The 15,568-nt window shown below is 40.8% G+C and overlaps 1 protein-coding gene across 2 annotated transcripts in view; it reads right to left on the bottom strand.

The window, feature by feature from the left end:
- Window positions 1-10,516, bottom strand: part of LOC143302279 (uncharacterized) — a 31,155-nt gene extending 20,639 nt beyond the window's left edge. For both annotated transcript variants that reach the window (XM_076616878.1, XM_076616879.1), the window contains exons 1-6: window positions 10,204-10,516; window positions 4,712-4,769; window positions 4,431-4,508; window positions 3,364-3,435; window positions 1,566-1,704; window positions 319-494 (exon numbers count right to left, since the gene is read on the bottom strand). In XM_076616878.1, the coding sequence (XP_076472993.1) occupies window positions 319-494; window positions 1,566-1,704; window positions 3,364-3,435; window positions 4,431-4,508; window positions 4,712-4,769; window positions 10,204-10,301 (621 nt within the window). In that variant the 5' untranslated portion in view covers window positions 10,302-10,516. The remainder of the gene's footprint in view (window positions 1-318; window positions 495-1,565; window positions 1,705-3,363; window positions 3,436-4,430; window positions 4,509-4,711; window positions 4,770-10,203) is intronic.
- Between the last annotated feature and the right edge of the window lie 5,052 nt (window positions 10,517-15,568).

The following is a 15,568-nucleotide window of genomic DNA, read 5'->3' as shown; positions in this document are numbered from 1 at the left end:
TAAAAGGCTATTCACACACCCTGTTTATATTTTGTTTCAAAAAACAAAAAAACAAAAAACAAATCTTTAACAGAAAAAACACAAAAGTGAAGACAAGCAAGATATTGTGATCTGTGGGGCATTTTGCCATTTTTCTCCACCTTTTCTGCACACAGGTGCCTGCTTACTTGGTTGAGTCTGTCATCTTCGGCATGGCTATGTGTCAATGGAAAGCTGCCAGTGCACTTTAAATTTAACTGAGAGAAAGCGCTAAACAAATGACATTATTATCACCATCACTATTGTCCTTATGTTTCATCCGCTCCATGCAATACTCACACTGCCATCCATGGACTCCAGTGCCACGTTGGCAGTTGCTAACGCAAGCGCTGGATCGTCTCCTTCCGACCAATGCACCAGATTCTTGAACCTGATCTCCCGTTCTGTGCCATTCGTTCCACTTATGGCAGTGTCTGTCAGGAATTCTGACTTTTCACCTCTGGGAGCGGAGTTTGCTGCAAACAAGGAAAGAAGTGCGTTCCAAATGGAAGAAGTGTTGCAAGTGAATTTGCTGAACAAATGGAGTACACTCACAAAGGTAGGAAGTCAAAAAAAGATGTAGACTATTATTCTGATCTTTTGTACACTCCCAAAAATTGAAAGTCCAAAAAAGAATGGTGATTATTATTCTGATCTGCAGGCTCAATGTTTCTCACAGTGAGAGGACACACCCCTCACTGAGAAGCATGCTTGTCGTCAGCAGTGGGGGTTAAAATGCACCCATATATACATGTAAAACACATACAAACTCATGCAAAGAAATGAAGTACTCTGTTGAAAACTTTTACAAATCCGGAAGTATTGGGAACTGTGTGAAGACATGTAAGTCTGCAGTCAATTGTAGCCAAAACATACACTGTGCAGTCAAACACAACAGTCTACTCTCAACAGTCCCTAAATAGACACTGTCCAGTCACTTCCAGTCTGCTACCAACAGTCCCCAAAATGGCGTGGAGTCCGGCACCAGAGTCTGTTCCCAACATTACCCAAGCAGACCTAGCGACAGACCAGCCAAACCCTATACCTGTGCCCCCACCTACAAGGTGCATCAACACTGTTAACAGATTTACCATGATTCATATTGACATTTCTAACACTTAACAGACTTACGATTCATATCTACATTTCTAACACTTAACAGACTTACCACGATTCATATCTACATTTCTAACACTGTTAACAGACTTACGATTCATAACTACATTTCTAAACACTGCTGACAGACTCACCACAATTCATAACTACATACCTAACACTGTTAAGACTTTCCACAGTTCATATCTACATTTCTCAACACTGTTGACAGACTTACGATTCATATCTACATTTCTCAACACTGCTGACACTTACCACGATTCATATCTACATTTCTAACACTGTTATCAGACTTACCACGATTCATATCTACATTTCTAACACTGTTAACAGACTTACCAAGATTCATATCTATATTTCTAACACTGTTAACAGACTTACAGTGTTACCACGATTCATATCTACATTTCTAACACTGATAACAGACTTACCACGATTCATGTCAAGATTTCTTGCTGTGCAACATGCAATATGGCAGGCTCGGATCAGGAGGGAGTCCACCTGATTCCTACTCCCTGGTTTCCCGTCTGGAGTCTTAGTATTTCGAGCTTCCTTCAACTCAACGTCCATCTGGAAGACACACAGAGGCAAAGCCTTTAGTACTCACATCAAATACCCCCACTTAACTAAAAACCTGAATTACACAATTTGTGCACACACACACACACACACACAAACTCAAAAAGACCCACAAAAAACCCAAGACCATGGGCTTTTTCCAACAACATATGCCCTCTATTATCTATATATCTACCTGACCCAGCCCGGAGTTGTGGCCTTTCTTGTGTATGACAATTTCTTGTCCATCGTTTAGACAACCAAACACCTCCTTTAGAGGCTGGCATATGCCAAGTGTGTTTTGTTAGAACCACTCACCTAACGTTGACACTGATTACAGGGTTCTTTTGTTGTTTTTTGTCAATCAAATACAATTAAACTGTGCATATAAAGATCTTCATCATGTATGTTTTCATGGAGACAAGTCAACAACAGATCTGCACTCATGTCAATCCGGAAGACTCGTTTAAAAGATTGGCCAACATGCATATTCCTGGTCTCGTTTTGAGCTTCCCTCTCACTCCCTCTTCCTAGCCAACCTCAACCCAGCTTCAATTCTTCCATTCCCCTTTCCCACTCACTTCATTTGCTGTGCAATATTCAAAAAATAGATGAAAACTAAAATTAATGAAGTTTTTAAAAAGATATTTCATTTCCTATATTTCAACATACTTAATCTTTTGCATGGACTAGCTCCCACTGAAAAAATGTCTTTTTTTTGTAGAATGAGCAGATAACTTTCCACTTATTTTCTTGTCCTTTTATAATTATCCACCAAACCTCGTCTGTGAAACCAAGCTTTGTTTCAATACGCACTCTTCAACAAAGAAGTCCCGAACCTGCACGAAAGGGACAGTGTTTGGTGTGATAGCTCATGCCCCTTGCATGATTCATCATGAGCACCTCACATGAATCATCATCAGCAACATAAGCAGAATTCTAATTTCGGTTAGAAAGGCTGTTTCCCTTATTTTTCTTTCACAAAAAATATTTTTCATTTTTCTATAAAAAGAGCCAAACTTCAAAAACTTTTACAAACCTGGGTAATTTGTTGACATGTACAAACCTCCGACATTCAGTGACACACGACAATATGTGAAACCATATGCACTCACTCACTCTCTAACGAGTCACATACTTATAATCTCACTCACACACACACACACACACACACACACACACACACACACACAGTGACAGTCCAAAAACTGTTTCTTGTAAGCTTCTATTAGTCATTTATCTTTGTTGCTAATAGCCCAGCTGATCACACAGGGCCTAAGGGCTGAAAAATTGTAAACAAATATCAATCCTGTGAAAAAAAGAAAAAAAGAAACTTGGTAAAGAAAATCAGACGCACATCCTGGGCACAAAAACATAAAAGAGTGCCCAATTATCAAGTCCAGAAAAAGACAAAAATAAAATGGGTGAACAGACCAGCAATACAGAAGAGAAAAGACAGCAAGATGAAAAGAGAAAAGCCAGAAATAAAGAGTGTGACAGAAAACATAAAATTTCTTTTTCAGAATTTCCAGTTGGTGGGAATATTGTTTATACTGAAAGAGACTTCAGTAACCCCACTTTGGTATCATTACAAAGTATTAACATGGGTATGAAGAGCACTAATTCTACCACATATTTCTTCTACACCACATGATCTGATAACATGCTCACCCCAGGGCTTACTGCAGCCAAGATCCCCACATATTCAGCTTGATTGGAAGTGACTAGCTCCACAACACAGCCCTGGAACAAGATTAATTGACTTTATTTCAAAAGTACAAACTCTCAAAGACACTCTACTTCAAAACTACATAATCACCTTCTCAAACACAGTCTGCCTGTTATAAGTCTTTTCCAATGAAACTGTCTGGTTGTTTTAACTACTTCAAGTGGCTGAATTCTGATGAAGAACTAAACAAATCCTTCCATGCTTACTTTCAATTCTTATTTCTTATTTCATAGATCAACCACAAAATTTTTGTTCAGAAAGAAAACCAACATACAATAATAAATACACACACATTACTACTGCACACATTTTTGTCATGATTTAACACTCTAGAGTGTCTCCAACACATGCCATATGTAGCTGGTTTAGGGTAGGTTGTGTGCCTGTGTATCTAATTCATGCCAATTCAACAAATTCTTAGTAAACTAAAGGGAAGCAACCCTGTTCACAGGTTCAACCAAGTGTCGAGCCTATCAACCTCAGTTCAAGGGTCATCACATAATGCAGGAAATTTTCTTCCTAAAATTACATTAATCTAACATATTTACCATGACCAACTTGTGCATTCCTGTCCTGTGCAAACTACTACCCACCTATGTGGAGAAAATGAAAGTCGCAGTGGCCAAGTTTTTGCAAATGGCAACTGCCTTCCAGTGTTTTTAAAGCAATTTCTCAACAAATTCTGACTGGATTATGACGCATCTTTGAAGGTTTTCTACAGCAAAAAGATGCTGAGCATGTCAACATGGTTGTTAGGACATACAGTACAGTTTCCACAAAGTGAAAAAACTAGTTACAGCCAAAGAGCTCCAATCATCTTCATGGGAGAGGGAGTAGGGGTGGACGAAGTCCTCAACCTTCAACCCAAATTCAGGACCATATTAAAATTATTTTCAACATAAACACAACTACTGACATTACCTATACATCCACACCACATCAAAATCACACAAGCAGTCAGTATGGAATCAATGACTGCAGACCTCAGCTGAAGTCCAGGACTACTTACAATCATATTCATAAGAGCTCGTACACATCTCTCACTCTTGTAGAAATTCTTGTCTGGTGGTGGGGGCATTGCTTGTGCCTGTAAAGAAGAAAAATGGGTTACTCATGAGTCAAAGTTTATAGCAATCTATGAAGTTTATAGCAATCTATGAATCTGCCTTCATTACAACTGGCACGCCAGTGCAGGGTTCCAAATTAGTTGATGCCCAGTCAGTGCCAAAGTTCAGATTAACGGAATTTAACCACAGACTACTGACAGACAAGTACAATCTCTTCATATACCTGATGGATGGGCTGGGATTGATGATGCTGTAAATTTGGAGTCCTTCTCATATTTTGCCTGGAACAAACCAAAATCTTGTTAGATGCTGGGGGGAGGGGAGTGGGGGGGGTGTGTGTGGGGGGCGTTATTGGGGGTTACTGTGGTTTTTTTAATTTTTGCATGTGTGTGTGCATGTTTTTTGTTAGTGTTTTTTTCTTTTCTGGAGAGAAAGTAAGCTGTCATACATAGATACATTTTTGTTGTTGAAACGAAAGCTGTATTCTGGAATTATACATATCCCCTTGGGCATTCAAAAGAAATCAGAATGTCGTGCTAACACCCACACAATTTTCCATTCTCCATTGGTCGGTCTTTGCCAATTAGTTCCCTGGTTGAGGGATCAATATTACAGCCCCTCAGACTGGTCTTCAAGGTGTCTTGTACCTTCTAAATGATCATCCTCAGTCATGTGTTTCATCCTGCAGCTGGTCACAGAGCAACATTTCCATGATTATGATGTCTTCCATGAAGACGACATGACCTGAACACAACAGGTGGCTTTGGGGCAAATGGCAACAGGACCACTACATTTGTATCTTTGTCCTATCACTTTTCTTATCAGGTATTCTGCATAGACAGCATTGATGGAACTTTTCCAGCTACTGGATGTAATGGCGTACCATGTCCTGGTTCCACAGTTGTAGGGAAGTGGTAGTTATAGAGGAGTGGTGGTATGGACCACTGCCATATTACACTGCTATCTTGGTTGACAATTCTCTGCCCAGTTCCTGCCAGTCACAAAGCCCACCTGCCAAAGGGGATGCTGGTTTTGGTGATGTGTTAGTTAACTTCAGCATCCAATAAATCATCCTTTTATTGTTGCACAGTGTGCTGCCAAAGCAGATCAGTTTCAGTTTCAGTAGCTCAAGAAGGCGTCACTGCATTCGGACAAATCCATATACACTACACCATATCTTCCAAGCAGATGCCTGACCAGCCAAAGCAGAACTTTTCCACTCCCCTGATCTGCTAACCAGTTATTTCATAGAGAGGCAGACTGGTACATACCATCTTAATAAAAAATTCTTATCTTACCCAAGCTAGCAGATTAACGGCAAAGGGTATATAGGCTGCAGCAATCGGCAACAAACAGAAACTCGCACTTAAAAGGTTCCACTATTTTTCTCTCTGCTTTAAGTTTCCGCATTGCCTGTCTGTTCCAAACTAAACGTAGTCTCAAACTCGCTGAAAGCATCTAGATGGTGGCCAACATGTTAGCCAATCCAAGTCTCAACCATAGTAATATTCAGCCTGCTCCCTTTCAGAGCATGTGAAAACCTACATCAATGCATACAGCAAACAGGAACTAGATTCCCTTTGCTCTGACGATGAAGTGCCACAGATTAAATGGCAATATCCAAATTTCTTCCCGTATGTTCTTTCCATTCAGTTTTGCTCTTTAGACGGGAAAATAATAAATTTGTTTAAATAACATTCATTGTAATATATTCTCTACATTTCTTACCCTGTCAAAAGACGTAAAGAAAGTCAGTCAAAGAGTGATGAAGAAGAAATGTATAGAGTATATATTACAATATCATAAACCAACTTAAGTTTTTCTATTAAATTGGATAACTGCCTCTTCAGACATCTACGACTGTACAAAACCTGAGTGTCACACTTGATCAGACACTGTCGTTTCACCATCATGTTTCCTCTGTATGTCGTGTGTGCTACTTGGATCTCCTCCGCATTGGTTCTGTTCATCATCATCTTTCTGAAGAGGCCACCAAAACTCTTGTTTCTGCATTTGTTCTCTCAAGACTGGATTATTGTAATTCTCTCCTTGCTGGCTGTCCTCAGAATCTTCTCGTTTGACTTCAGAAGGTGCAGAACAATGCTGCTCTTTTAGTCATGAGATGCTCTAAATCTGCCCATATCACTCCCTTGCTTTGTTCTCTTCAATGGCTCCCTGTCAAGAAATGAACTGAATATAAACTGTCTCTGATGTGCTTTAAATCCCTGAACAGTCTCGCTCCTTATCTTACCGATCTTCTACATCTGTACACTCCATCGCGACAGTAGCGCTCCTCATCTGACACTCACCTTCTCCATATCCCGCGCTTTAATACCAAGACTGCTGGCCAACGCTCATTCTCTTTCCAGGCCCTGTCCTCGCGGAACAAGCTCCCTCTTTCCCTCTGCAGTTCGGTTTCTCTGTCATCCTTCAAATCTCCTCTTAAAACTACTCTTTTCACATCCTGATTGGCATCTCTATTTCATTCCTCTCCAGTTTGTGTGTCCCTTCTTCGTGTGCGTCTGTTGTGTGCGTGATAAGAGAATGGCAAAATCATGGTGGAAGTGGTGACTGTCCCTTGATGCCTATGCTGTTTCATCCCAGTATACTTGTCCTACATGTATTCTTGTTGTAAGCGCTTAGGGCTTTGGTAAGATTAAGCGCCATAAATACCCATTATTATTATTATTATGATGAACGAAAAGCTATATGGGTAGAAACATGGACATTGCCGATTAAACAACCACTTGATAAAACAGGATTGTCTCAGATATGCTAAATAACGCTGCTGGCACACAACAGTACAACAGTTCTAACAACTGATCATGGGTGGGAGAGTACAACCTTTTAATCACTAACAGAATACAGCATGACAAAAGTCATGGATTTGGCAATATCCACACTTTTTCCCCCGATGAGGGAAAGAGTATTGTTCACAGTGAGTTGTGGGCATTCACTCCACCAGTCACACAGAAAAGGCGGATCAAATGTGGATACAGCCATAGATTTTCAACAAATCAAAATGAAGAATATATCAAAATTCCAATCTATGACTGGATTGGTACACATGCAAAGTGACTGGGAATGGTTCTACAGAACTGAGGTGGGTTCAATCACCTAACTGGTTATATCTATAATGCACCTCAGGAAAACGAATTCTGATCCGCAAAGCAAGAAACCACTAGATCAAGGGTTTGGTTCATCCCAGGAATCCAGAGAAGTTCAGCAATAAACCACCAACCCTTGAAGAAGTACAGAAAGTAGTCAAAGCCAGGGCCAAATCATCACCAGGGCCAAACGGAATACCATACCTGCTGTACAAGAAATGTCCCGAAGTCCTTCAGTGGCTCCACAGAGTGATAAGATCAGCATGGAGGAACCTGAAGATCAGCAACCAGTGAATGGAAGCTGATGGCGTGTGCATCCCGAAAGAGCAGAATTCAAGTACCATTGGCCAGTTCAGACCAATATCGCTCCTGAATGTCGAAGGGCAAATCATCTTCTCTGTCATGGCTGTTGGAGTCTCCCGTCGGACAGACGGCAGGCAGGCTTATCTGTCAGTGTGTGTTCTCATATGGGAGAAGAGGCCAATTCTGGATGCGCAACACTTCCCACAGGTGCTGCAAGGGAAAACGTCTCCAGAAGTTGAGCCCTGCTTCCTTCGCTCACGCTCCTCCTTAATGGCAAGCGTTCTCTTGTTTTCAAACGTCTTTATGCCACTAGAGCACAGCATCCTCCAGTGAGAGTGGTCAAGGGCATCAGTTTCCCAGGAAGCGATGTCTATGTCACAGGCTTTGAGGTTTGTCTTAAGGTGTCCTTGAAGCGCTTGCAGGGTCTTCCAAGTTCGCAATGGCCTTCCTTCAGCTGGCCATACAAGAGCATCTTCAGGATCCTGCTGTCTGTCATGCAGACGTGTCCTGTCCAGCGTAGCTGGGCTGGATCAGCAGGCTTTCAAAGCCTCAGCTGGAGCGACATGTGGAACATGGCCCCTCTGAGGATCAGCTTCATCCCAAGATCTGTGTATGACCTCCTTCCCTCGAATACAAACTTGGTGAAATGGGGGAAAGCAGATGACCCTGCGTGCCCACTTGGCCATGGCAAACAAACAGTGGAACATGTCCTCTGCTCATGCAAAGCAGCACTGAGCCAAGGACGGTACACATGGAGGCACAACCAAGTGCTTAAAGAAATTGCACACATGGTGAGCACTGTCCAAGGTGCACCAACCCCACGAGAAGTTCCAGTAGAGTTCCGCTCACCAGAAGACAATAAAGTCTGGCCAGGAACAGCATCCAAAGTTTCCAAAGCATGGAAATGTGGGTTGCTTGATGGTGCTGATGATTGGGAATGCACAGCTGACCTACCAGAGGGGAAGTAGCACCCGGAAATATCAGCAAGAGCAGCATGAGACCTGACATAGTACTCCACTCCAAGGCAACAAAGCAAGTGATTCTGAGTTCACTGTGCCATACGAAAGTAGAATCAAGGAAGCCCACATCTACAAGACCGAAAAGTATGCTAGCCTAGCCAGCAACCTGAGAGAATATGGCTTCCAAGCCAAAGTCCTTGCCATAGAGATTGATGCAAGAGGTTTTGTGGGTGCATCTGCCCACAGCCTCATGAAACAGCTGTCGATTTCTCGCAGAGAGAGGACATGGGCTCCCAAGGCAATGGCAGAAGCAGCAGAAAAGAGTTCCAGCTGGATCTGGTCGAGGAAGAATGAAAGTAAACTCCATAAGGATTAAACTTCCCTACTCAAACTAGGCATACAATGGCTCAGTGGTTAAAACATCTGCCAGAAAAGGTGACTCAGTCCTAAGTGGCGACCACCCTGGAGGCGTGGGTTCGAACCTGCTGAAGACCAGGGGAAAAAAACGAACGAAAAGGTGGCAATACAAAGGCATCCAGGAGTCAGGACCTGGGTGCAGCCCGGCCCGGCCCCCTTCAAGTGTAAGGAGTTCAGGGCCGAAACACTTAACTGAGGGGGGCTTCTCTGAAGACCTTGTGCTGTCCAGCTCTCCCTTGAGTTTATCACTATAATATCAATAATACAATGTATCAATAATAATGTGAATACTACCAATTAGTGCAATGTATCATTATGGATTCTAATCATCATCCCAAATTCCTCTTATTGCTTGACAGATAATTCTTTCTGGATCACTGTCCTATATTTCAGTAGCAAGTTGCTGCTACCTTGCACATAAGACATATACATACACATTTGAATAAACATTTATTCAACTATCAACACAGACGTATATATACACATTTGAAGAAACATTTATTCAACTATCAATTGCAATTATCACAGCCACACTGATCAACTACCTAAAAGTAAGATACAGTAAGTTTGCTTACTAAGTCGCACAGAATATACTTCGATCTGCAAAATGGCGGACGACTCCATGTTATCCACGACTTCACTCTGTTGTTATAATCATCCAGCGTTGACCATAAATCATCCACAAACCAAACTGAAGGGGAGTTTTCTAAAATCACATTTGGCAGCAACACACCACATTAACAAGGATAAAAGATTTAGGGTCACTTCGTGTTCAATGTGATGTATGCTGGCGATGTAAACTAGTAGCTGACTTTCCGACAAGCACTCGACAGTCCCAGCAGTCGCCGTGTTCACATGCATACAAACCAATCGACAAACACACATCCAAAAATTTGCGACTTTAACTTTTACCTATGTTTGTTGTTTACCTTGGAGCGTTGAAACTGTTCCTTCCACCATGCCTGTTTTGTTGTACAGGTCGTCTATCACCTCGGTAAGTTGTATTGGCAGCCATTTGTGTCGCCATGTTGGCTTCGGCCAGGCTACTGACCGTCTGTCCAAATTAGGTTTTCTGTCTGTTGATTGCACACAATATAAACTGCTCAGATTAACATGCAGTCGTCTGGGCCATAAAGGCCTCTTTTGCAACAAATAAATTCACAAATTCTTGAAAGCTAAGTAGAACGCACATAAATGTTTTGCACTGACAAACATGTCCGCATCATTTTGAGGCGAAATCCAAGTTTCCGCGCAAGAATATTATTATCTCATGAACATTCAGCGGATGTAAATGCAATACGGCTACATACTCATCAAAACTGTACGAGCGGTCCAGTAATATAACCTCCAATTATATATATAGCCATATGTCTTAATATTTGTATTATTTCGTCTTGGAACAAACACGCACTTTATCTGTTTTAATGATAGTTACAATGTATGACTCATGAACTATTTTCTTGTAATATGATAATCCCGCAAAATCTCGCCAATGACCATATGATCAAGAATTAAGATGAATAAATACTCGAACATTTTAGTATCATTTGACTGTAGATAATGAGTCAAGTTAGAGAGTTTGAACGTTTTTTCATATACAATCAATAACAGTTATAAGAGAAATAGGTATCTCGAACAATGCCGTCTGATGTCTATACATACAGACACTGTTCATTTTGCGGTCGTCGTTCGTATAAATTCTTCGCCCAGTTGTAGCAGTGGCAAGGACTGTCATGGGGCTCTCGGCTTTAATGCCCCTTCTCAAGTTAACGAAAACGTTTGCTTTTGTTCCTGATTGGTGATTTGTGTTGCCTTTATCAGTCTTTTTTTTTTCTTTTTGGAACGAAGATATCGTAGGAAAGAAGCCTCACTCGTCACTGACGTCAAAGCGATCACCTTCATTTTTTTTTTTTTTTTTTTTTTTTTTTAAGAAATCAGTGGATGCCTAAAAGTTCTGCAAGTGAGCAGGATAGTTTCAGCATCTCTGGAAGGTTCCTTTTTTCTTTTCTTTTTTTTTTTTTTTTTTTTTTTTGTATCTTTTTGTCTCTCTTTTTTTTCTTCTTTTTTTTTCTTTCTTTTTTTTTTTTTTTTTTTTTTTTTTTTTGTTTTGTTTGTTTGTTTGTTCCTTCCATCATCATTTTTCTCCTTTCTGTTATCTTTTCTTTTTTTCTTTCCTCATGTTTTTAATCTGTCTTCTTCCCAATGGCATGTTCAAACACTTACAAGACCATGCAACATATATTACACATACATGATGGCTTCACACAAAATCATATTCCCTGAAAGAGAAGCATGGTATACATACACACACACACCCTCTCTCTCTCTCTCTTTCTCTCTCTCTCTCTCTCTGTCCCCTTTACTCACTAATCCCTTCCCTCTCCACAAGCTCTACACCTAAGTACAATAATATGTATGTGCACGCTGAATACTATCCTCAGGATTTTTTGTGGGCCTGACTTAGTGTTCTGGTATCTTAACGGATACTGATCGTAGGTTACGTAGGCTGAGTTCTGATTCAAAGATAAGGTCAAGATTTTTGCACTTGCCGTATTTAAATTTGGAGATGGACAGTTTTGCTATTAACACTATCGTATTGATTTCCTTTCGTTTTTCATCAGTTGGAATGTCCATTTTTGTTGTACCAAACAGAGCTACTTTTTCATCCATGGGAATCAGCGTATCGTAACGTGTGAGAATGAGTTGTTTCACATGTTTCCAAAAAAGGAGGAAAGTTTGGGGCAGGAGTAAAAGGCATGTTCAATGTAATCGGTTTCTTGGCACCAGTTACATCTGTTTGTGTCAGTTACACCCATTTTAGCAAGCAGAATATTCGTTGGGTAAATATTGTGTATGAATTTGAAGTGAAGTAACCTCAGTCGTGATTCTTTCGTACATTCATATGCTAATTTGAAGTAGTCGCTTATATTGATGTCTAGCTTACGTTTCCAAAACTGAGCTGCACATATTTCATGGTTATGTTTTCGGGCGAATGTTTTCCTGATTTGTCACCTTCATTGTTATTAATTTTCATACGACGTGTCAGTGAGGTCACCTTTTTTACTCTCTTTTTTTCTTCTTTTTTCCCCCCTTTTTTCCCTTCAATGAAGGCGATTCCTTTTTTGCCCATGTGTACACTGTAGCATAGTGATTTACTGCCCGGTCACGGCCGGTATCAGTGTCTATGATACCTATATGATACCCATCATACCTATAACGAAACCAAAATCTGAATAAACAACTCCTAAATAAACCTGAACAGAATAAAAGAAAAATATATTTATCTTGATCACTATGGTCATTGACGAGATTTTGCGAGATTATCATATTGCAAGCAAATAGTTCATGAACAAACTCATGGCATACACTGTGACACGACCGGCGTATACTGGCTTAAAACCGCATCAAACTGCGTCAGTGCCTGTTTAAAAACAAACTATGAGTAAAAAGACATACTAATATGTAAAAATGAATGTTACATTACTGATCAATTCAATTCAGTTCAATTCAGAATACTTTATTGTCTGCTTCAACCAAAACAGAAAATTATCTTTCGGCTTGCATCATGCCCGTCAGCAAATATCAAAGAACAACGAAAAACCGTGAAACACCCTTCACTGATCACTACACACACACATCAGTTATCATGTAAAAAGACGGAAAAACATTTGGGTACTGAACAACATTATAATTCAAAGTGAAACAACTGTGGGGTGTTGCCGTGTGTGCGTGCGTGCGTGCGTGTGTGTGTGCGTGCGCGCGCGTACGCGCGCGGCGCACGTGTGTGTGAATCACGGTGCGCACGGTCAGTGTGTGCCGCCGGGTGCCTGCGTGTGTGAGACTGAGTGTGTGCACGCGCATGTGTGCGCGCGCGTACATGATGTGTACAACGGTTTTCAATCAATTATAAAAAGAAAAAAAATTCAGTAAGATAATTATCATCACATTTAAAAAGACAAATGCTCGTCAATCAACAAATCAGTAAAACCGAAAAACGAATGAGCAACTGGCGCGGCTCCTTGATCACAGCGCACATAATTATGAATTATAATGTAAAATGAAAACATTCAGTTAAAAAACAAAATTACATTTTAAGATATAGTGAAACATTTCATTGATATAAAAGGAAAATATTCAGAAAGTTAATCGTAACATTTAAGACATGAATAAAATGAAGATAGATAACCCATACACACATCCCTTATAGCTACTCATGTGTATGCAGGCATCAATCATCATATGAAAAGAAAACGGTAGTATGCTCAGCACACACACACACACACACACACACACACACACACACACACAGAGAGAGAGAGAGAGAGAGAGAGAGAGAGAGAGAGAGAGATCTGATGGTGAGTCAAATAAACAAATAAATAAATGAGTTGACTGAATTTGCAGTACTGGTAACACGGCGATCACTCCACTGATAACCGCGAGTTTTCGGTTTTGTTTCTGATGATGTTGTTGTTTTGTTGTTGTTTGTGTTTGTTTCTTGTTTTTCTTTGCAATTCAGTTGCTGTCGCAATAACACGTGATGGGCCATGCATTCAGACTTCATCTCGATTTCGTCCTAAGCATACTACTTGATTAAACTTAAAACACTTGGGTTTTGTGACGCGATGGATCACTTGAAAATCTCGCGATTCATTTCGCGTACTTGTTTTCAGTTGTTTTTGTGTTATATATATATATATATATATATATATATATATATATATATATATATATATATATCCCTTGAGGAAGGAACGTGATCGTGCCGAAAATTTGGAATATTTGACAGATTAATGTGTTTGTTTTTCATCTCTCTCTCTCTCTCTCTCTCTTTGGAAATTTCAGCGAACAGCGATGTGTGTTGCCAAGGTAATGAGCACCACTCATAACCAGGTGTTTTCTCATGGACATCACGGGCATTTATTACAAAAAAAGGTTATGTTTACAAACCACTAACAACTGTCAATTATTGGCCGAAACATCGATTTTTCAAACGCATTTTTCAAACTGTTCTTTGTGCACATATGCTTGAAATAGCCGTTTCAGTTGTGTGCCCGAGGCTATATTATATACCTACAGCATGCATAACTTAAGCCACATCAACCGATTTTTTTAAACATTAATTTTATGAAAATATAAAGTCATTATACTTTGAGTGATAGCTGGTCCGTAACAAAAACTTGTGTATGTGCGTATGTATGTATGTATGAGTGTGTGTATGTGTGTGCGTGTGTGTGTGTGTGTGCGCGCGCGCGAGTGTGTCAGTGTGTGTGTGTGTGTGTGTGCCGTGTGTGTGTGTGTGTGTGTCTGTGAGAGAGAGAGAGAGAGAGAGAGAGAGAGAGAGAGAGAGAGGTCTGCATATCCCAATATCACTCAAGTTATTTCTTCTTGCCACCTCTAAAGCTACATCAGTCACACCAGCACTGACAGTTTGTTCAAAGTCCGAATAAACCCAGTTCAAGTCACGGTACATTCTTCAGTTCAATGCTTGCAATGGTTGGTTGATGAATGACGGTACCCTCTTTCCTAATTTTGGTTTTGTTTATTTTTTTTAATCGCTGTCAGGCCATGTTACATATTCAAAAAATCATGTGTTGACCGCCTGTCATCTGGGATTGATTTTGTCTTTGGTTGTTCTGGACAGATAAGCATGGAGGGGATGAGGTATAGGCAGAAAGAGAAACGGCCATAGACTGGGGAAGACTGAGAAAAAACAGTCAAACAAAATAGGCCTAACTGATTGAATGGTGTTGCCAAATTCTTTTATGGGATGTATGAATGACTCGATGCGAACTTATTGCGCCGGAAATCATTCAGCCAGTATCATTTGTGGACTTTACACAGCCGGTTGAAACGTTATTCAGTCAAAGCAAACCACCGCCGGGGCGGCGCATCGTCACGGTGTGTGTGTGTGTGTGTGTGTGTGTGTGTGTGTGTCAGTGCGCGCACGCGCGCGTGTTTGCCTGGTCACAGTGACGCCGGTGTGTGTGTGTGTGTGTGTGTGTGTGTGTGTGTGTGTGTGTGTGTGAGGGGGTGTGTCAGTGTGTGTGTGTGTGTGTGTGTGTGTGTGTGTGTGTGTGAGGGTCACGGTGTGTGTGTCAGTGTGTGTGTGTGTGTGTGTGTGTGTGTGTGTGTGTGTGTGTGTGTGTGTGTGTGTGTGTGTGTGTGTGTGTGTGTGTGTGTGTGTTTATGCGTGCGTGTGTGCGTGCGTGAGGTGCAGTTTAAAACCAGTTGCGCACCACTACTGATAAAGGAGAAGGAAGCACACTGAAACTGTTAAAGAACGACAAAAGCATT

This window comes from Babylonia areolata, chromosome 29 (genome assembly GCF_041734735.1).
Source record: "Babylonia areolata isolate BAREFJ2019XMU chromosome 29, ASM4173473v1, whole genome shotgun sequence".
Taxonomy (NCBI): Eukaryota; Metazoa; Mollusca; class Gastropoda; order Neogastropoda; family Buccinidae; genus Babylonia; species Babylonia areolata.
This window is presented reverse-complemented; position numbering and strand designations above follow the sequence as displayed.